The sequence below is a fragment of the Salmo salar genome, chromosome 25 (genome assembly GCF_965601325.2).
Source record: "Salmo salar chromosome 25, fSalSal1, whole genome shotgun sequence".
Taxonomy (NCBI): Eukaryota; Metazoa; Chordata; class Actinopteri; order Salmoniformes; family Salmonidae; genus Salmo; species Salmo salar.
In genome coordinates, this window is record NC_138315.1 from 10,901,739 (window position 1) to 10,925,353 (window position 23,615).

Genomic DNA, 23,615 nt, shown 5'->3' on the forward strand with positions numbered 1-23,615 from the left:
TATAAACTGGGTGGTTCGAGCCCTGAATGCTGATTGGCTGAAAGCCGTAGTATATCAGACCATATATGTATGACAAAACATTTATTTTTACTGCACGGCTAAAGGCTGTGTCATAGAACAGCCCATAGCCGTGGTATATTGGCCATATACCACACCCCCTCGGGCCTTATTGCTTAATTATATTATACACTGTGTGTACAAAATACTTAGAACACCTTCCTAATATTGAGTTGCAGTGGATTTAACAAGTGGCATCGGTAAGGGATTATAGCTTTCACCTGGATTTACCTAGTCAGTCGCAAGAGCAGGGGTTCTTTAATAGTGTTTTGTACACTTCCTCTATGTTCATACTATTTCCCTCCATAGCCTTCCTGTCATGTGGGTGGTTGTGTTTCACAAGCTAACTGACATTCATCTCAAGCAGCCAGTCACCCACATAGAGAACACACCCATGACAGTGAGTTGAGGGTTACATAGGAGCTGCAACACCTGGACTTTTGTGAGTAGCATCCTTACTGCTGTATTTAAGATGTATGTTTGTTGATTCATGCGAGGTTACTGGACACAATAACCTTTTTATTAAGCCTACTTTATAACTGATTACTAAATGTAACTAATGGGACATTCTATCTTTAGGAAAAGCATACAGATAATAGTTTTTAATGTGATAAACTAGAGTCGATCAAAGTAGAAAATAATGTAATTTTGTGGTATATCAGATCATAGATTTAGGTTCAGGATTTACAATTGTCCGACTATAAGGATTTATATAAAATATATCAATCAAATGTATTTCTAAAGTCCTTTTGACCTCAGCAGATGTTACAAAGTGCTTTACAGAAACCCAGCCTAAAACCCCAAACAGCAAGCAATGCAGATGTAGAAACACTGTGGCTAGAAAAAACTCCCTAGAAAGACAGGAACCTACTATAGGAAGAGGAACCAAGCTCTGCGGGGTGTAAGCTCTGTGGGGTGTAAAAGAGAGAACCATTACACTTGAGCCATATACTGTATGATTATTCCATATACTACAGCACATATTTGGTTCTTTCTATAAAATCTGTCCATTTTTTTCATGTCATTACATTGAGATATAAGGGGGAATCATAGCTATATTCAATAAAATTCATGAGTTGATTTTAAAACCTATGTTTAATCCTTTATCATGGTTGGTGTCATGATGGATTTGTCCAAAATCATGTGACATAAACATTACTTTTCTGTCATCAAAAAGAAAGGAGGACCAAGGCACTCTTCATATAATTAATTGAAATGCCTTTATTTGTATGGCATGTTCAATGGAAACTAAATGTTAAAACTCTGACGTGTTTCAGCGGCATGGCCTTTGTCAAAGAGCACCTTCTGTCTACCAAAGTCTACTATTGTGTACCTTAGCAGGGCTTCCCTTCCTTTTGTATTACTTTTCTGTCCTTGCATTGTAGGTTGTCCTTATATCATATATTAAGCATTAGACATTGAACTTGAACCCTGTAATAATCCTGGATCTAGGTGTTTTTTGAATAGAGATCTCAGAAATGCAGTGTAACTATGTAACATTTGGTGTCTTCTTATATTACGGGGTGAAAACAGTTTTCATAGGCACACTAATTCAAAATAATAAATGCAATTGCAAAATCAAATGCCTCTAAATGAAAGATACTTAAAACGTGGTTCTTCAATAATTAGGCATAATACTTATTGAATGTGCATTTGGTGTCCAGCTGATTTGTTATGCCTTGATATTTTCACATATCATCATCTAATCTATGAAGGAATTTCCCGAATGACAGTCAAGTGACGAACAGCTGTTGTTTTCATATGTTTTTTATGCCTCTGATTGGACACTGAGTCAACTGTATGCAATTGTGTAGGCTAAACTATTGTGCAACACCCAACGCTATTCCTATTAATTATTCTGGGTATAATGACAACAAAATACGTAGCCTAGAGGGTTAATTCACAATATGATCTGGTAATGAAATAACATGACAAATATATTTATTTTTCCATGTTACACCTGCAATTTTAAACAATACAAGGGGCTTGAAGAAGCCTACTTTAACTTGAATTTGGAGTTCAGAAATGTAAGTACTGGAATAGGCCTACCTTGTAAACCAGACATTTCCTCGACTTGTTGCTTGAAAAGTTGCAGCCAATTTCTAAGTTCTCCTACTCCTTTACAGTTAGCCAATATTTCATTTTTGATCCTTTTTGGGAGAGATGTGGCCACTTTCATTGGTTTCCCGCCACTTCAATTGAAGGGTGTTGTGCGGTTATTATGAGGACGACAACAGGTAATGCTGGCTTCAACTTGGATTTCTTGGATTTCCATACAAATCCTTCCATTAAAAAAGGAGCCTGGTTTATGGTCACTTTCTCATTATAAAAACAGCAATGGTGAGATTCAAATGGTGAGATTAATGCTAGAGCAATTCATGGCTGTATTGTGTGCCTGTGTCGGCCACACAGGCTATAGAAAAATCGCCATACATGCAACAAACATAATATTTTGTCTAGCAATGTCCACATTATTCTCACATATTTTAGAATGAGGTAATAATTTGAATGTTTTCGTTTCAAACCATTTTGAAATGTTTATCCCAATGTCACACTTTGGCCCGTTATTTTTTAGAAAGACCTATTTACAGCTAGACGTTGACCCAATGTTTAACTGTCATATGAGATCATTTCGTTGATGTATCAATACATATACAAATAAAGATTTGCAAGAGGAACTAACATTGTAACTCTAATGCAATGTCTTTGGAAGAACAGAAAAAACTCCTAAGCAAAGATGACTCTCGATGAACTAGAAATAATGTAAAATATCATAAAATGACAGTAGCTATCCAATAGTATCACAAACGAAAGCTCACAGACTGTTTTTTCTGGCTAATATTAGTTTAAAGTGGAGCATTTAATGATTCTAATATTAACCCATTTAGTTGACACACATTTGTGGCGGATTGCTCACCATTTACTAAATGATAGTGAGGCAAGAAACATTGCTTACGTACTGCGAGTTAACCATTTGAGAAGTGAGATATTTCACAAGAGTATGGGTCGTTCCAACTTAAAAAGCAAAAGAAAGAGGATTTCAACACCCACCGTCTCAGATTGTTCTAAAATAACTTCTGTAGTTAGTAACATATATGATTAGCATTCCAGAAACATTATTTTGTTGAAATATAATGTGATCTCTGAGAAATTAAGCTAATTTAAGCAAATATAACTCAGAAGCCAAATGAGAAAATAAACCAAATTAGCCATTTTCATTTATAGGATTCAGATAAAATTCAATACATGTAGTACCCAACATCCAATTTGGATCTTCCTACATTTAAGTATGAATTAAACATGAAGAATCAAAAACAAATGGTCAAAAGCCACACACGGACCCTCCACACCACATGCCAGTCACACCCCAACAACAATTATACAGTATCATTCTCTATGTCTGACAAGTAGTATGAAGCTGTGGCTTGGAGTATTGCTTCTCCATACTATGTAATGTACTCCTGTGAATCTGGTGATGTTTTTTCCCCCGATCAGAGAAATTAGTCATTGAAGTCACTTCCATTATTTACCATAACGTACCAGGTTCTGAACACTAGATTACGCTGTTCCTGCTATACCATCACACTGTTATCCATTTTGCTGGTCTCTTGTGTTTATTAAATAGAGCACAACTTTTCCTTTACAACTTTGGGTAGAAAACCAATAGATTTGGCTCAATATGAAAATGTATTGTGTGATCATCCTCACAATTCAAGCCAGTCCTATATAGTGTACTGTATTTAACTTCTATGGGCTAGGTGGGACGCTAGCAAAAATCTCCTCATTTCATTTTCTCAAACAATCAACTATTTTACACAATTTTAAAGATAAACTTCTCGTTAATCTAACCACATTGTCCGATTTCAAAAAGGCTTTACGGCGAAAGCATAAAATTAGATTATGCTAGGACATAAGCTTCACAAGAAAAACCACACAGCCATTTTCCAAGCAAGGACATGCATCACAAAAACCAAAAACACAGCTAAAATATTCACTAACCTTTGATGATCTTCATCAGATGGCACTCATAGGACTTCATGTTACACAATACATGTATGTTTTGCTCTAAAAAGTTCATATTTATATCCAAAAACCCCATTTTACATTGGTGCGGGATGTTCAGTATATGTATTCCCACCAAAACTACCGGTGAATGAGCACATCAATTTACAAAAATACTCATCATAAACGTTGATAAAATTTACAACAGTTATTGAAAGAATTATAGATATACTACTCATTAATGCAACCGCTGTGTCATATTTTTAAATAGCTTCATGGAGAAAGCACATTTTTCAATATTCTGAGTGCATAGCTCAACCATCAAAGCAAGCTATACAGATACCCGACAAGTTCTGGGGTCAACTAAACTCAGAATTAGTATTATAAATATTCTCTTACCTTTGCTGATCTTCGTCAGAATGCACTCCCAGGACTCCTACTTCCACAATAAATGTTATTTTTGTTCGAAATACTCCATATTTATGTCCAAATACCTCTGTTTTGTTCGTGCGTTCAGATCACTATCCAAAGGCATAACGCGCGAGTGTAAATCCAGACACGAAAAGTCAAATAGTTCCATTACCGTTCGTAGAAACATGTCAAACGTTGTTTACAATCAATCCTTAGGGTCTTTTTAACATAAAACGATGATAATATTCCAACCAGACAATAGCGTATTCATTACAGAGGAAAAAGAAGGAGCGGCGCGCCAAACGTGCCCACGCAGTAAACAACTCACTGGTCCCAGGCAGTCCGCTCATTGACTGAGCTCCTATTTTCTGCCCAGTAACAGGAGAAGGATGAAACACGTTTCTAAAGGCTGTTGACAGCCAATGGAAGCCTTAGGAAGTGCAACGTGACCCCACAGACACTGTAGTTTCAATAGGGATTCAAAAGAAGTACTAGAATTCTCAGATTTCCCACTTCCTGGTTGGGTTTTTCTCAGGTTTTTGCCTGCCATATGAGTTCTGTTATACTCACAGACATCATTCAAACAGTTTTAGAAACTTCAGAGTGTTTCCTATCCAAATATACTAATAATATGCACATATTTTACTCTGGGCCCGAGTATTAGGCAGTTTACTCTGTGCACGCTTATCATCCGAAAATGAAAATACTGCCCCCTATACCTTAGAAAGTTAATCTAACACCTTTGGAATATAGACCTTGTAATATAAGGATTTAATCCTTTTCCCATGATTGGATGTTGAGATCCGAGATGAATATTTCATTTGCTGATGATCACATACTTTTCATGGGTCAATCAAGCTGCCATCTGGCATTATAGTTCTATAGGCGGAACTTCTATATTGTGAGCTTATCTTGTCCTCTTCTGAAGGATTTACCATAGAAATACATATGCAGTGCCTGTGGATGTTGGCTCTTAATTTGACATATATTTATTGAAAATTATCTGACTCCTGTAAAATTGCCAATTTGGGTGCAATCAATTAGCTTAATTTCTCAGAGATAAAATAATATTTCAACAACATAACGTTTCAGGAATGCCAATCTTACTTTTTTCTAAGTGAAGCAACAATTGCAGAACAATCTGAGATGGTGGATGTCATGGATTAATGAAATGCTAGAATGACTCGTATGGGCCTATTTCCCAGAACCAGATCAAACCTATTCCTGTATTAAGAGTACTCTCAGCGGAGATTCTACATTTTTTTTACCTTTATTTAACTAGGCAAGTCAGTTAAGAACAAATTCTTATTTTCAATGATGGCCTTGAGCATAGTTTTCAGCCCCATACAGTGCCTTGCAAAAGAATTCATCCCCCTTGGCATTTTTCCTATTTTGTTGCATTACAACCTGTAATTTAAATAGATTTTTATTTGGATTTCATGTAATGGACATACACAAAATAGTCAAAATTGGTGAAGTGAAATGAAAATATATACTTGTTTTAAAAAATTCAAAAAAATGTAAACTGAAAACTGGTGCGTGCGTATGTATTTACCCCTTTTGCAATGAAGCCCCAAAATAAGATCTGGTGCAACCAATTACCTTCAGAATTAGTTCAATAAAGTGTGTGCAATCTAAGTGTCACATGATCTCAGTATATACACACCTGTTCTGAAAGGCCCCAGAGTCTGCAACACCACTAAGCAAGGGGCACCACCAAGCAAGCATCACCATGAAGACCAAGGAGCTCTCCAAACAGGTCAGGGACAAAGTTGTGGAGAAGTACAGATCAGGGTTGGGTTATAAAAAAATATCTTAAACTTTGAACATCCCACGGAGCACAAATAAATCCATTAATAAAAAATGGAAAGAATATGGCACCACAACAAACCTCCCAAGAGAGGGCCGCCAACCAAAACTCACGGACCAGGCAAGGAGGGCATTAATCAGAGAGGTAACAAAAAGACCAAAGATAACCCTGAAGGAGCTGCAAAGCTTCACACATTTGCTCATTATTCTTAAAAAAATTATTCAAGCTCTGTCGAATTGGTTGTTAACCATTGCTAGACAACCATTTTCAGGTCTTAACATAGATTTTCAAGTACATTTAAGTCAAAACTGTAACTCGGCTTTCAGGAAGATTCACTGTCTTCTTGGTAAACTACTCCAGTGTAGATGTGGCCTTGTGTTTTAGGTTATTGTCCTTCTGAAAGATGAATTCATCTCCCAGTGTCTGGTGGAAAGCAGACTGAACCAGGTTTTCCTCTAGGATTTTGCCTGTGCTTAGCTCCATTCAATCATTTATTTTCCCTGAAATATTCCCCAGTCCTTAATGATTACACACATACCCATAACATGATGCAGCCACTGCTATGCTTGAAAATGTGGAGCGTGGTACTCAGTAATGTGTTCTATTGGATTTGCCTCAAACATAACTTTTTTTTCCTGAATACAAAGTGTTAATTGCTTTGCCACATTTTTGCCAGTATTACTTTAGTGCCTTGTTGCATGTTTTGGAATATTTGTATTCTGTGCATGCTTCCTTCTTTTCACTCTGTCAATTAGGTTAGTATTTTGGAGTAACTACAATGTTGTTGATCCATCCTCAGTTTTCGCCTATCATAGCCATTTCACTCTGTAACTGTTTTAATGTCGCCATTGGCCTCATGTTGAAATCCCTGAGTGGTTTCCTTCCTCTCTGGCCACCGAGTTACGAAGGATGCCTGCATATTTGTAGTGGCTAAGGGTGTTGATACACCATCCAAAGAGTAATTAATTATTTCACCATACTCAAACGGATATTCAATGTCTGCTTTTTTTACCCATCTACCAATAGTTGCCTTTCTTTGCGAGGCATTGGAAAACCGTCGTGGTTGAATCTGTTTTAGAAATTCACTGTTCGACTGAGAGACCTTACATGTAATTGTATGTGTGGGTTACAGAGATGAGGTACTTATTCTAAAATCATGTTAAACACTATTATGGCAAACAGAGTGAGACCAGTTTAATCCATTGTACATTCAGGCTGTAACAGTAGCTATGCTTTGGAATGATCATTTTATCTTCTTTAGTCTCTCCATTCTTATTAGTGGATTTGTCTTCAGTATGTGTGGTTTTAGTTCATGGAGTTCCATATGCAAACCCTCTTTATCTGTGTTGCTGTCACAGTTGTGTGGAGAGACGGACCAAGGCGCAGCGTGCTCTGAGTTCCACATATTTTATTGAGTGAAACTTACAAAACAAACAGTAACATCAGCGGTGCTACATGCACTAACTCAAAACAAGATCCCACAAAACACAGTGGGGAAATGGCTGCCTAAATATGATCCCCAATCAGTGACAACGATAAACAGCTGCCTCTGATTGGGAACCATACCAGGCCAACATAGAAATAAAACACCTAGACAGAAACCCCCCCCCCCCCAGTCACACCCCGACCTAACCAAAATAGAGAATAAAAGGGCTCTCTATGGTCAGGGCGTGACAGTTGCTCACTAATTTCCATAATAGCAGCCCAATGTCAGAAAGTGGAACTATTGATTCCTCCATGAGAAAAGATTAAGTGTCATGTAAGCAAAATGGATATTTAAAGTAATGAATTCACAAAACACAGTGTATAACCATGTATGGCCTGTTTACTTCAACGCTGTAATGGTGTGAAGCCGTGAGTCCACAAAAACAAGTAACTATGGCAATAGTAGTCTCCATTACCACAAACAGAACGAGCACATAATCATTATGACCAGTGCTAATAAATGCCAGAGCCATATATTTAAAGAGTTACTTAAGTCCAACTTTTAGAGTTTTAAATATTGTTTTAATTCTAGACATTCAGTTACATACTGTATAACATTGTTTAATACTGCAGATATAGAAACAATCTAAAAAATACATCCACAGGGAAAATCACATGCAGGATATCAAAGTTATATGCTTTTGTATTTGTAGCGGCTGTCATGAGAGAGAGTAGACCAAGGTGCAGCGGAGTTAGTGTTCATCATTGAATATTTAATAGCAGAAAGAACACTATACAAAAATAAGCAAACCGACAGCCAAACAGTCCTGTCAGGTGCAAACACTAACAGAAACAATTACCCACAAAACCCAAAGGAAAACATGCTCCTTATGTGTGACTCCCAATCAGCAACAACGAACTTCAGCTGTGCCTGATTGGGAGCCACACAAGGCCCAAAACAAAGAAATACAAAAAAAATTTGAAAAGGAACATAGAACGCCCTGGCCTAACCAAAATAAAGAACAAAAAAACCCTCTCTATGGCCAGGGCGTTACAGTATTTTAATTTATTTAGAGCCAGCACATTAACACCCATTTTTGTGCTAGCTCTAAAGAAATGAAAATATTAAGCATATAACATTGATATCCTGCGTGTGCTTTTCCCTGTGGATGTATTTTACATTTCCTCTTTTTTGGAATTTGCACAGCAAACATTTTACTTGGAACATTTTATTATAATCTTGGCTGCAATGAGTTTTGTTTGAAGATACTGTAAATTAACAACAAGCACTGTGGGTGTGAATGTTTGTGAAAGTTTCCAGGCCTGGCGATATTGTGGTGGCTATTCAATCAATCAATCAATCAAATTTATTTTTATATAGCCCTTCGTACATCAGCTGATATCTCAAAGTGCTGTACAGAAACCCAGCCTAAAACCCCAAACAGCAAGCAAAGCATGTGAAAGAAGCACGGTGGCTAGGAAAAACTCCCTAGGAAAAACTCCCTAGAAAGGCCAAAAACCTAGGAAGAAACCTAGAGAGGAACCAGGCTATGAGGGGTGGCCAGTCCTCTTCTGGCTGTGCAGGGTGGATATTATAACAGAACATGGTCAAGATGTTAAAATGTTGAAATGTTCATAAATGACCAGCATGGTCAAATAATAATAATCATAGTAGTTGTCGAGGGTGCAAAAAGCACGTCCGGTGAACAGGTCAGGGTTCCATAGCCGCAGGCAGAACAGTTGAAACTGGAGCAGCAGCACGGCCAGGTGGACTGGGGACAGCAAGGAGTCATCATACCAGGTAGTCCTGAGGCATGGTCCTAGGGCTCAGGTCCTCCGAGAGAAAGACAGAAAGAGAGAAAGAGAGAATTAGAGAGAGCATATTTAAATTCACACAGGACACCGGATAAGACAAGAGAAATACTCCAGATGTAACAGACTGACCCTAGCCCCCCGAAACATAAACTACTGCAGCATAAATACTGGGGGGTGAGACAGGAGACAGCTATTGTTGATGTTCTCTTTTTTTCTTCATTTCTTTGACTCTGAACTTGTAATGGATCCATCTCAGTTTTATTTTGTTCAACTGCCCTTAAAAGTGAGACTGTTGATCACATCCACCAAGATTGTTTTTGCTCAGACAGTGCGTTGTACAGTGGCCATATAATGTGCATCAGATTGTAATGGTGTAAGACCTTTTAAAGTGTATGTTCATCTACAGCGCATGCATCTTTTACTGGTACTTGAATGGTAAAAGATATATCACTGGATATCTAAAAGGTGTGCCTGTAATAGTCTTCGACATGGTCAAGGTTGATGGACTGACGGCTGTTCCCACTTTCTGTCACCAGGAAATGTATAAGTGTGTGTCTCTCCTACTCCTGCTGACGGGCAGAGGTGGTAAGTTTTTACAGTCATCAAATCCCCTCTTGATATTGAAAAGTCTCACAATTACAAAATGAGAGTCATCCTGCGTGTGTGTGTTTACCCTAGTTCTCTCCCAGGAAGTGGAAGTATGTTCCAAAACGGTGATCAACTCCTGCAGCGACTGCATCAGATCAGGAGCGTACTGCACGTGGTGCAAACAACTGGTGAGGAGCACAAATATGTGTGACAGTAGTGCTAAAACTAGAGACGTAAACTACGATAGTAAGGTGTGGTCCCAAATGCTAACACCTTTGTGAGTTCCCATGTATGTATAAAAGCTGTGTGGGTACACTAGGTGTCGGTGGTGGAGAAAGTACCGAATTCTCATACTTGAGTAAAAGTAAAGATGCATTACCTTAATAGAAAATAACTAAAGTAAAAGTGTAAGTCACCCAGTAAATTACTACTTGAGTAAAAGTCTTAAGGTATTTGGTTTAAAATATATTTAAGTATCAAAAGTAAAAGTAGAAATTATTTCAAATTCCTTATGTTAAGCATACCAGATGGCACTCAGACATCATTTACAAATTAGTTTTTAGTGAGTCCCCCAGATAGGAGGCAGTAAGGGTGACTCGGGATGTTCTCTTGATAAGTGTGTGAATTGGACCATTTTCTCATCCTTCTAAGCATTTAAAATGTAATGAGTACTTTTGGGTGTCAGGGAAAATGTATGGAGTAAAAAGTACAACATTTTCTTTAGGAATGTAGTGAATAAAAGCAAATTTTGTCAAAAAATATTAATAGTAAAGTACAGAAGCCACCAAATAATGACTTGGTGGAGTATTTTTACGTAATTACTTTACACAGCTGCTAGTTGCTAACATTATGCATTTGGCTGTCTATGTAAAGCAGTATATGCAAACAGAGCTGAGAATATGCATGAAGGTGTTAAGCCACAGTATGTGGGTTGGTGTGCTAGCATATGCATGTGAAGACCCCATTTTATTTCCATCATTTGAATAATAGTCATTTACATCTAAATGTGTAACTGTGCACAAGGACAGTTAACTGCAACAACGTTTACGGAGAATGGGCAACTGAAGAAAAAGTAACATTTTGAGTTACAGGATAGTTTGTTGATATTCTGATAGAGCGTCTACAGACATGGTTGACATATCTAAGGGCCCTAACCATTCAAAATTAATCCAAAGACACTTATTTTAAATCCAGAGTTTATGTCTGTCCCATTCCCAGAACTTCACCAATCCAGGTGAGCAAGAAGCAGCTCGCTGTGACACCCGGGCTCAGCTAGAAAAGAGGGGCTGCATGGAAAAAGACATCATATCCCCCCAAAATACCCTTATTGTGACTAAGAACACCCCCCTGTCCACCAATGCATTTGTCAAGGATGAACCCATCCAGCTGCGTCCTCAGGAGGTCAATCTGAAGCTCAGACCAGGTGGGTGTTCTCAAAATGGCCAAATTGTCTTTTTCTTCTTCTTTGGTGGAGTTTAACGGTGGATGGCTTCCAATGTTAGTGGTGCATTACAGCCCAAACTGGGTTCTAAGATGACTGCCATGTTTTGAAAATTGATAAAATCATGTAGTTGGATGAAGGACTAAAAGCCTGTTTTAGCATGGGCAGCGCCATTATAGACTTTCAGCATTTTGAAGTAGTCAACTGGGTGGGACTTCCTATGGGTTAAGGAAGGATCACAGAATTTCATCCAGGTCACCACCAGGGATCGGCCAATTAATTAAACTCCTCAGCAATCATTCCATAACTGCATGTGGCAGTAAATACCTAACCTTGGCTTTATGCCCTCTGTCCAACTCTATGGCTGGAACATATTAAAAGTAGCCCTAAGTAATCAAACAGAATGAAATTATCTTAAAATAGCAAATAAATAACCTACATTTCATCATCACATTATCATCATGTGCTTTTGACTTTACATATTTTTATGTGCTTGAGATTTCAGTTTTCACCTTGATTTTGCTTTGTTCAGGGCTGCCTCGGACGTTCAGACTGGACTTTCGGAGAGTGGAGGGCTATCCTGTTGATCTCTACTACCTGATGGATCTCTCCTACTCCATGGAGGACGATCTGAGGAGCATCAAGACTCTGGGAAACGAGCTCTTTAAAGCTCTGCAAGGCATCACAAAACAAGGGCGAATAGGTGATATCATCAAATATTATTTGACTCTTTTATTTGCATTTGGTTTAGCATACCTTGGGTGCCAGGTTGGTGGGATTTACCCTTTTGGGACGTTTCTATTAATTCCATTCCAACAGCAGAGCTAAAGTATTTCAAATGATTTCAAATAGTATTTGAACCAAGGTCTGTCTCAGCCTCAATTCCTAGTCTATCTATGAGTGTCCATGAACCTTATTTTTATAACCTTTATCTTTTGCTGCAGGCTTCGGCTCTTTTGTAGACAAGACTGTCCTGCCTTTCACTAACACCAACCCAGAGAAGCTGAAGAAGCCATGCGCCGATAAGGAGCAGTTCTGTCAACCTGCCTTTGGCTACAGGCATGTTCTTAGCATGACAGAGAACAAAGCTGACTTTAATAGGGAGGTAGACAAGCAGCGCATCTCTGGGAACTTGGACTCCCCTGAAGGGACACTGGACGCCATCATGCAGGCAGCAGTATGTGGGGTAAGAGTAGTCTAATCCCACAGGGAAAAAATTGATTGAACCAACGTTCTATCAACATACTGACATTGAACATCAATATAATGTTTAGTTAACCTATTGTCAAAGCAGCATTGTGTATCATAGATAAGTACATACTGTAGATAGATAGGCAGATGGGGAAGTAGTTCACTTCTGTAACACCAATCTCTTTTTGCTATCTTCAGACACAACACTCCCTCACACATGATAGGCTGAACATAGCACTGCATGAGGCTTGCATGCGGGAACAGTAGATAAAGTGACTCACACTTCCTCTGTGAGTGTGACTCAAAAAACTCCAATGTGGGATGTAGACTTTTTCACATCTTTTCCATCCATTTTACATGAAGCCTCCAATTGTTTTCCACAGGACAGGATTGGCTGGAGGAATAGCAGCACTCGGCTAATCGTCCTGAGCACCGATGATGGCTTCCACATGGCAGGGGATGGCAAGCTGGCTGGCATACTGGAGCCCAACGACGAGAGATGTTACATGGACAACCAGCTGTACTCTAAGAGCAATGACATGGTATGTGATGGTGACATGGGACACATTCAGATCAGTATGATTGGTCCTTACCAAGACTTTGATATACTGTACTGGATATGAAAAATACCATAAGAGAATATAAAAAATATGTAATGAATGCAACAGCATGACTGGACTGAACTAAAGCCTGTACTGTATATTCCAACCGTTTTGGCCCTAAACAATTACATTCTTGAGGTTGTACAAGTTAAGTGTCTCTGTATGTAGGACTACCCATCTGTTGGTCAAGTGGCTTCACAGTTAGAGAAGAACAACATTCAGCCAATCTTTGCTGTGACAAAGAGCATGGAGAATGTATACAGGGTAAGTGGACTCTTTCTTTCCTTCGATCTTTCTTTCTTTTTTCTTCCTCAGTTTTTCTATTGTTATAAACACCAACATATGTAATGCAGTAACCTATTAATACTGCCACATAATAATGAAGAGTATCCTAAATAACTCTCACAGTACACCTGACCCCCCCCCCCCCAACAAAAAATACTCTGTTGAGGGAAAATGTACTTGATTCAATTGTGATGTGTTGTTGTCTCGCCTAACTATCTTCCAGGAACTCAGTAGAATGATCCCCAAGTCTGAGGTGGGAGTATTGTCAGAGGACTCCAAAAATGTTGTTGAATTGATCCAAGCTGCCTACAATGTAAGACATTTACAATTTTTGTTTCATTCTTATTCAGATATTTACAATCTTTTGTTATTCATTTAACAAATCTCTTTTAAAAAGATGGTACTCCAATAAATTATGTGTTTAATGTGTAGAACCTTACTTGATTTTTATCATAAACCTCTAGTATCTCTAGGAATAAAGTGTCAGTTTGGATTTGCTTGGGATGATTTATTTCTGGTGATATAGCATTGGTGTCAACTCTGAGACTGTTTTGTGTCTGACACAGAGGCTCTCCTCCAAAGTGACGGTGACACATGATGCTCTCCCTGACAATGTGAGAGTCACTTACACTCCACTCTGTCCTGGAGGGGGACCCGCTGGGGACAAGGGGGTCTGTGATAACGTCAAAGTAGGAACATTGGTAAGAGCTCAGAAGCAAAAGACTATCACATACCAAAAGATTATATGGTAACACTTGATAATAACTAAAGTATTAATCAACTATTGACAAAACAGTAATATGTATTTCATTTTTTGTAAACACTTATGTACATTTATAGTAATTATAAGCAACGTAATTAATAGAATGGCTAATTAGTGACATTTATTATAAAGTGTTATACTTTGGTATTTGGAATTTTATTAGGATCCCCATTAGCTGTTGCAAAAGCAGCAGCTACTCTTCCTGGGGTCCACACAAAACATGAAACATGACATAATACAGAACATGAATAGACAAGAACAGCTCAAGGACAGAACTACATCAATTTAAAAAGAGAGATACTGGTACAGTATGCATAGTAATTATATCAGCCCTATGATTACAATGAAAAGCAAGACGTGCCGCTCTGTTCTGGGCCAGCTGCAGCTTAACTACGTCTTTCCTTGTAGCACTCGACCACACGACTAGACAATAATCAAGATAAGACAAAACTAGAGACTGCAGGACTTGCTTTTTGGAGTGTGGTGTAAAAAAAGCAGAGCATCTCTTTATTACTGACAGACCTCTCCCCATCTTTACAACCATTGAATCTTTATGTTTTGACCATGACAGATTACAATCTAAGGTAACACTAAGTAATTTAGTCTCCTCAACTCCTCAACAGCTACCCCATTCATTACCAGTTTCAGGTGAGGTGTAGAACTTAGGGAATGATTTGTACCAAAAACTCTTAGTTTAAGAGATGTTCCGGACCAGTTTATTACTGCCCCCCCCCCCCCCCCCCCATTCCAAAACAGACTGCAACTCTTTGTTAAGGGTTTCAGTGACTTCATTAGCTGTGGTTGTTGATGCGTATATGGTTGAATCCTCAGCATACATGGACACACATGCTTTGTTTAATGCATGTGGCAGTTCATTGGTAAAAATATAATAGAGTAGAGGGCCTAGAGAGCTGCCCTGTGGTACACCACACTTTACATGTTTGACATTAAAGAAGCTTCCAGTAAAGAAAACCCGTTGAGTTCTATTAGATAGATAGCTCTGAATCCACAAAATGGCAGAGGATAAAAAGCCATAACACATACAGTAGCAGTCAAAAGTTTAGACACAGCTACTCATTGAAGGGTTTTTCTTTATTTTTAATATTTTATACATTGTACAATAATAATGAAGACATCAAAACTATGAAATAACACATATGGAATCATGTAGTAACCAAAAAAGTGTTAAACAAACCAAATATATTTTTGATTTTTGATTCTTCAAAGTAGCCACCCTTTGTCTTGATTCAGCTTTACACACTCTTGGCATTCTCTTAACCAGCTTCACCTGGAATGCTTTTCCAACAGTCTTGAAGCAGTTCCCACATATGCTGAGCACTTGTTGGCTGCTTTTCCTTCACTCTGCGGTGCGGTCCAACTCATCCCAAACCATCTCAATTGGGTTGACGTCGGGTGATTGTGGAGGCCAGGTCATCTGATGCAGCACTCCATCACTCTCCTTCTTGGTCAAATAGCCGTTACACAGCCTGGAGGTGTGTTGGGTCATTGTCATGTTGAAAAACAAGTGATATAGTAGTCCTACTCAGCGCAAACCAGATGGGATGGCGTATCGCTGCAGAATGCTGTGGTAGCCATGCTGGTTAAGTGTGCCTTGAATTCTAAATAAATCACAGACAGTGTCACCAGCATAGCACCCCCACACCATCACACCTCCTCCATGCTTCATGGTGGGAACCACACATGTGGAGATCATCTGTTCACCTAGTCTATGTCTCACAAAGACATGGCGGTTGGAACCAAAAATCTCACATTTGGACTCATCAGAACAAAGGACAGATTTCCACCGGTCTAATGTCCACTGCTCGTGTTTCTTGGCCCAAGCAAGTCTCTTCTTATTATTGGTGTCCTTTAGTAGTGGTTTCTTTGCAGCAATTTGACCACGAAGGTCTGATTCACACAGTCTCCTGTGAATAGTTGATGTTGAGATGTGTCTGTTACTTGAACTCTGTGAAGCATTTATTTGGGCTCCAATTTCTAACTCTAATGAACTTATCCTTTGCAGCAGAGGTAACTCTGGGTCTTCCTTTCCTGTGGCGGTCCTCATGAGAGCCAGTTTCATCATAGCGCTTGATGGTTTTTGCGACTGCACTTGAAGAAACTTCCAAAGTTCCTGAAATTTTACGGATTGACTGAAGTAATGATGGACTGTTGTTTCTCTTTGCTTATTTGAGCTGTTCTTGCCATAATATGGACTTGGTCTTTTATCAAATATGGAGATATTCTGTATACCACAACTACCTTGTCACAACACAATTGTTTGGCTCAAATGCATTAAGAAGGAAAGAAATTAACATTTAACAAGGCACACCTGTTATTTGAAATTCATTCCAGGTGACTACCTCATGAAGCTGGTTGAGAGAATGCCAAGAGTGTGCAAAGCTGTCATCAAGGCCAAGGTTGGCTACTTAGAAGAATCTAATATATAAAATAGATTTTGATTTATTTAACATTTTTGGTTACTACATGATTCCGTGTGTGTTATTTCATAGTTTTGATGCCTTCATTATTATTCTACAATGTGAAAAATAGTCAAAATAAAGAGAAACCCTTGAATGAGTAGGTGTGTTCAAACTTTTGACTGGTACTGTATGTTTTTTCAACAACAGGTTATGGTCAATATTATCAAAGGCTGCACTGAAATCTAACAGTACAGCTCCCACAATCTTCTTATTATCAATTTCTTTCAACCAATCATCAGTCATTTGTGTCAGTGCAGTACATGTTGAATGCCCTTCTCTATAAGCATACTGAAAGTTTGTTGTTAATTTGTTTACAGAGAAATAGCATTGTATTTGGTCAAACACAATTCTTTCCAACAGTTTACTCAGAGCTGGCAGCAAGTTGATCGGTCTGCTGTTTCAACCAGTAAAGGCTGCATACCACTCTTGGGTAGCGAAATTACTTTGGCTTCCCTACAGGCCTGAGGACAAAGACTTTCCTGTAGGCTCAGATTAAAGATATGACAGATATGAGTGGCTATAGAGTCAGCTACCATCCTCAGTAGCTTTCCATCTAAGTTATCAATGCAGGAGGTTTGTCATTGTTGATCGATAACAATCATTTTTCACCACTCCCACACTAACTTTACAAAATTCAAACTTGCAATGCTTTTCTTTCATAGTTTTTTTTATGCATGAATACAATGGCTCACTGTTCGTTGCTGGCATTTCCTGCCTAAGTTTGCACACTTTGCTACATGTAAGGAAGTAATCATTAAAATAATTGGTGAATAAGCCATCTGATTCGATGAAAGATAGAATTAAATTTGTTTTTCCTGCCCATAATTTCATTTAAACTACTTCAAAGTTTTTTTCCATCATTCTTTATATCATTGATCTTGGCTTTATAATACAGTTTCTTCTTATTTTTGTTGAGTTTAGTCACATCATTTCTCAATTTGCAGGAAGTCGGCCAGTCAGATGTGCAGCCAGACTTATTAGCCACTCCTTTTGCCCCATCTCTTTCAACCATACAGTTTTTAGATTCCTCATAAATCCATTGAGCCTTAACAGTTCCAACAGTCAGTTTCTTAACAGGTGCATGTTTATGAATAATTGCAAGAAGCAATTTCATAAATTCATCAGTTGCAGTATCTGGATGCTACTTATTAATCACATCAGACCAACAAATATTTTTAACATCATCCACATAAGAGTCAAAGCAAAATCTTTTGTATAATCTTACACAATATTTTTTTACACTCTTATTCACTATTTTAGATCCATTTAGTTAAATGATAATAAATAGCAAAAAACATTTTCCAAACGCATACCACAAATGTACTCATTGCGTCTCCTGAATTCCTCTCAGGTGTCTTTCAACGTAACAGTGACGGCAGATGAATGTATAGACAGGGAGGTGTCTTTTCTGATTGGCCCATTGGGCATTAAAGACAAGATGAAGGTGAGCTTGTCGACTCGCTGCGAGTGTGAATGTGATGACCCCAAGGAGAAGGATCACATGTACTGCAACAAGAAGGGCAAAGTCAACTGTGGCATGTGCAGGTAAGGCGGGCATTGGCTGGGATATAAAACAAATAGCATGTGCTTTTGTTTTCACAATATTTTCCAACTTATGTTGATATAGTCAATATTGAATCCAATATATGATGCATGATTTCCCCTTCATCCCCCTAGAAGTGCATTGAGTCACCTGAAAAACCAAGGGCCTTCTGAGAAACATGGATTGATATGATCCATCTATTCCATTCTATTTTCTATACTGTATTTCTATTCTCTGTATTCAGGGGGAACAAAAAGCCGACACAATTTTGGGGGGTGGTAAATGTAAAGTCTTCACAAGCAATCAGTACAGTAGGCTATTTCCTCCCAACTCTGTGCAGTTGCAAAGCCGGCTTCGTGGGTCAGAGGTGCGAGTGCTCCATTGGGGAGAAGGACGAGAGCTCTCTGAGGGCGGCATGCCGGAAGGACAATGGCACGGAGTGCGAAGGACGAGGGGACTGTGTGTGTGGCATTTGCCAGTGCTACGCCCTACAAGGCGGCAGCACCTACTACGGCACGCACTGCGAGTGTGAAAACGAGAGCTGCGAGAAGTTTCAGAACAAACTGTGTGGAGGTGGTCTGATAGAATATATGAAAATATCAATAAATAAAAAAATAGATAAATAGATATATACAGAAACATTGGAAATATAGATGGAAATATATTTACAGTACATGTACTGTATAACAATAGAAAGAACACCTGCCATCTGTTAATGACAGTCTCATTATGACTGAGGGTACACATGTGAAGTATTAAAATAATACAAAGAGGAATTCTGACCTAAAATCACGTCTCTGTGTTGAAGGGAACGGGAAATGCCGTTGTAAAAATTGCGACTGCAGCCCCGAGTACGAAGGCACCGCCTGCCAATGCAAGAAGTCGGACGAGCAGTGTCGCACACCAAGCGGGAGTGTGTGCAGCGGCAGGGGCACATGCCAGTGTAACCAGTGCAAGTGTATGGAGGGCTACCAGCGGCCCTACTGTCTGACCTGTCCCGCCTGCCAGACTCCCTGTATAACCAAGGGGTAAGACGGCATGGGCCCGCCTTTTTCACTCACTCAACCACTGTCTTCACTGGGCCCTTTAGGTGATGTTGTTGGATCCATCGGGTACATGTTAAATTGCATCACAACCATAGGACAAACAAAGATGGTTACCATTGACCGTAAAGGATGACTGGTAGAATAGAATGTAGCACTTAAAAATATAATTTCTGCGTGTTGCCATCTTACTCAAAACGAGGGGTTTTGGAACCAAAGCATGTGTTGAAGTCCTTAAGGGAGAAGACAAAATGTTGAGCAAGGAAGTTTTCCACTCTCTCCCTCGTTCTTCTATTTTCAGGAAGTGCATCGAGTGTCTGGGCTTTGCGACAGGCCCGTTCAGTAAGAACTGCTCCCAGACCTGTAAGAGTATTAATGACTTTGAGATAGTGGAGACATTGCCACCTGGTAAGCCTTGTGACGTGAGGGATGTGGAGAACTGCCGGGTGTTCTTTACCATTAAACAGTTGGATGGAGAGGACAACTACTCTGCCCAGATACTAAAGACCAGAGGTAAGAGACGTATGTCTTGTGCAACTAAAAAGTATGCCCATGTTACCTTCATTGCCCACAGAAAACAGAAATGTCTGCTAGGGTTTTAATTGACTGACCACGTTGTTTGATGGGCATCAAGATAAAGCCTCCAAGGCACATTGAAAGCATCTGAATCACAGTGTCCGAAAGATGTTTGCTACCAAATGTTGTCACAGTAAACGTAATATGCTATAGCCTTCAGGACTGCCTAAAAATGTATGGTTGTTAATGTCTGTCATAATTGTTTTAGAGTGTCCGGAGTTGCCAAACATCTACGCCATCATTGGAGGTGCCATTGCGGCCGTGGCCCTGATCGGCTTAGTGATCCTGCTCATTATCAAAGGCTTCCTCTACTGGAGAGACGTGAAGGAGTTCCGCAGGTTTGAGAATGAGAAGAAGAAAGAAAAGTGGACGCCGGTGAGTGACATTTGCTACTTCATAGAAATCATCACTTTGGCCCAGATTCATTATTCCCTTTTTATGCGCTTTTCTCTCGATGCGTAGTCTGACAAAGAACTTAAGCATGAGAATAACATACTATTCACACTCTATTAGTTTGAAGTGGAGCTTGAATAAATGAATATGTGACCTTGAATTGGTTCCCTAATAATTCTACCACCTTTACGCGTGGGGAAACCATGAATAAGATCTAACGAACCTACCAGTTCCAAGTGGGAAAAGCATTTACTTCATTTCTTCTGATAGAAATAGCACCATTCTCCATGCACTGTAATCTACATCTTGATAAGGTCTATTGATAAGAGCTATGTAAATGAGTAATCCATTTGGAGAAGGGGATTGTAAATACGTATAGCAATTTATTTTAGATGATTTTTCCTTATGATCCCTGGACACTAATGGGAAACCAGCCATATGGAAGCAAACTGAAAATCTTACCAACATGGCATGTACTACACAGTGAAATGGGATATAAATAGCAGTGCCGATCAGAATTCGGATTGTGTACCCTTATAATATGTGTGCATGAAATTTGGAGACCCAAGCTATAGGCTTATGTACGGTCGAACCTGCCGAATTGATGTATGCCAGTGTTTCCCAACTTGGTCGTGGGGACCCCAAAGGGTGCATTGCCCTAGCACTAGACAGCTGGTTCAAATAATCAATGCTTGATGATTACTTGATTATTTGAATCAGCTGTGTAGTGCTATGACAAAAAACTAAATGTGCACCCTTTGGAGTGCAGAGGACTGAGTTTGGGAAACGCTGATGTATGCGCTTTAGAATGTTTTGATTTTATGCCCAGGCTTTTCTCCATTTTATTTTACAATTTGTATCATGTTAAATATTAGCCACTATCGGTAGCCACTGTCAGTAATACCCACACACATTTATTTTTGCATTATTCCATTCCATACCGTTTACCTTCCTTTCCCCTCTCATGTCCTTGTAAATTGTTCTTGAGGGTCGCTAGCATTAGTGGATCATCTTAGGCTAACGTTGTGTAATAATTTAGGACATGTAGCCTATTTGATTCATTATGGAACTCAGACCGCAGGTTATACCTGGAGCCTGGCACATGGTTCACAACAACTGGACCGTTGTCATACAGTTCCATGATTAGTGAGAATTAGGGTAGATTTATAGGATTATTTTTCAACCCCTATTGTACTTTTTTCCACATTCCAATATTTAATGGATTGAACTTTAATATGGTAACTTTCAGAAGGAATCAAACCACTGTATTTTCTGTACAGTATTTTGTGCGTAAATGATCTCCAAGTTTTTTTAAAGGATTCATACATACTTTCCTAACCCAAAAATGTGCCTAAATAATCTACAACATCAGAGTCTTTTTTTTATCTACCAGTTGGTGCTGAAACGGAGATGAATATGCATAGATGGCTTTCTTTTATTGACCCTTATATTCTGAACCCGTTCTCGCAATATATTCTATTGAGTCTGTCGACAAAATTCTAATTAAAGGTGCATCATATTTAAAGGGATGGCTTAAGACAAAAGTACTGAAAATCCCACTGAATGAAAACTCCAAGAGGAAATATGTTGGCCGCAAGCGGGATGGTTTACAGTGGTTGAATTAAATGTATTCATAGTGCGCAAAGTAGCCACACCTGCTGAGCGCGTTACTCGACTTAATAAGGTAAGTCTGAATACCAAATACTGAGAAGTGCGTAGGAAAGGCATAAATTCTTAATTGGGATCGGGCCCTTTGAGAATAGATAGAGCTGTGGTCTCCGGAACCCGAGGAGACTTGTTAATAAAGCGTGTTTGCAAGATTTTATCAGTAACTGTGCGTAAGTCGAAATCCTTGCCAATGTTGTGATTCGCTATAAATGTATGGCTGGAAAAGACAGCAGCTATTTAAAACAAGACACCGCATTTATCACTCCAGATATTTGAGTTCCATACATTACTGATTTTTCATCATATGTAATTTACTATCCCTCTCAATAGGGAGACAATCCACTATTCATGAACGCGACCACCACCGTGGCTAACCCTACCTTCACTGGAGAATAAGATCAGCAACATCAGTCAGCCCAGACAATCAGTTGGATTCAAATGCATGTACATTTATTGTTTCTGTATTCATGTGCTTTTGTTGTTGTTGTTGATTTCTTCCTCCATTTATAAGTTGGCGTACAAATAGTATGTTTTTATGTGTTCCAAGACTGAACTCAGGAATGATCATGCACTGATTGGAAAACAAACTGCTGCAATGTTGCTACAGGGCCCTTCCACCTTAAAAAGAACAAGAAAGAGGATTTTGACACCCACCGTCTCAGATTGTTCTGAAATTGTTTCTGTTAACATTAACATTCCTGCAACATTATTTTGTTGGAACAATATTTAATCTCAATTTATTGCACTAAATTGGCCATTTTAATTTATATGATTCATATAATATTCAATAATTATAGTACCTAACATCCGATTTGAACCAGACTTTTTCTAACAATGGGTAAGACATGAGGAATCAAAAGAAGAGGTCAAAAGTCATCCACGGACCTCCCACACCCCATGCCAATCCCACCCCAACAACGAGTATATAGTGTCAGTTCTCTATGTTCGACAAGTAGTATGGACATGTGGCTATTAGTATTGTTTCTTCATCCAATGTAATGTATTCTAAGTGAAAAGAGTGATGTTTTTTTCCCCTGTTCAGAGAAATTAGTCATTGAAGTTGTTGGGTCCAACATCCTGACCACTAAATGGTGCTGTTCCTGCTATTTGGGGATAATTTATTAATGATTATCTTACTCTGTAAGCAGAGCAACCCATTCTTTGGTTTTGTATACCTTGCCACTGTTTCAAATGCTAACTTTTTAGCATTTGTGTCACAAATCCAATGCAAGTTAATGGTACCTGTATTAGGATAATTCACGCTTTATATCCAAATCATCCTAAAGTTTCAAAAAATGTATTGTGTAACTCAATGATATTACTTACAGCAATTATTTTTGTAGCTTTTATTTACTTATCTACAATGTACCATGACTCGACATACCCTATGGGGAAATATTGTGTAAAGCAGCAAATGATCACTGATATTTTTCATTACAAATAAAACTTTCTCTCTTGATTTGATGGACTCCAGCTCATGATTCAGAGAAAGAGAATGTGATGCACTCTGCAGTCATCACAA

General features: G+C 38.8%; 1 protein-coding gene across 1 annotated transcript; it reads left to right on the forward strand.

The window, feature by feature from the left end:
• The first annotated feature begins 459 nt into the window (after positions 1 to 459).
• Positions 460 to 23,552, forward strand: itb2 (Integrin beta-2). The gene is given in 16 exon segments (NM_001165324.1): positions 460 to 499; positions 10,057 to 10,105; positions 10,199 to 10,296; positions 11,327 to 11,531; positions 12,082 to 12,252; positions 12,494 to 12,735; positions 13,124 to 13,282; positions 13,511 to 13,606; positions 13,851 to 13,940; positions 14,194 to 14,328; positions 18,222 to 18,415; positions 18,754 to 18,986; positions 19,222 to 19,441; positions 19,758 to 19,969; positions 20,241 to 20,407; positions 22,424 to 23,552. Coding segments are annotated over 15 exon segments (2,334 nt in total). The 5' UTR covers positions 460 to 499; positions 10,057 to 10,059; the 3' UTR covers positions 22,490 to 23,552.
• Positions 23,553 to 23,615: the final 63 nt, after the last annotated feature.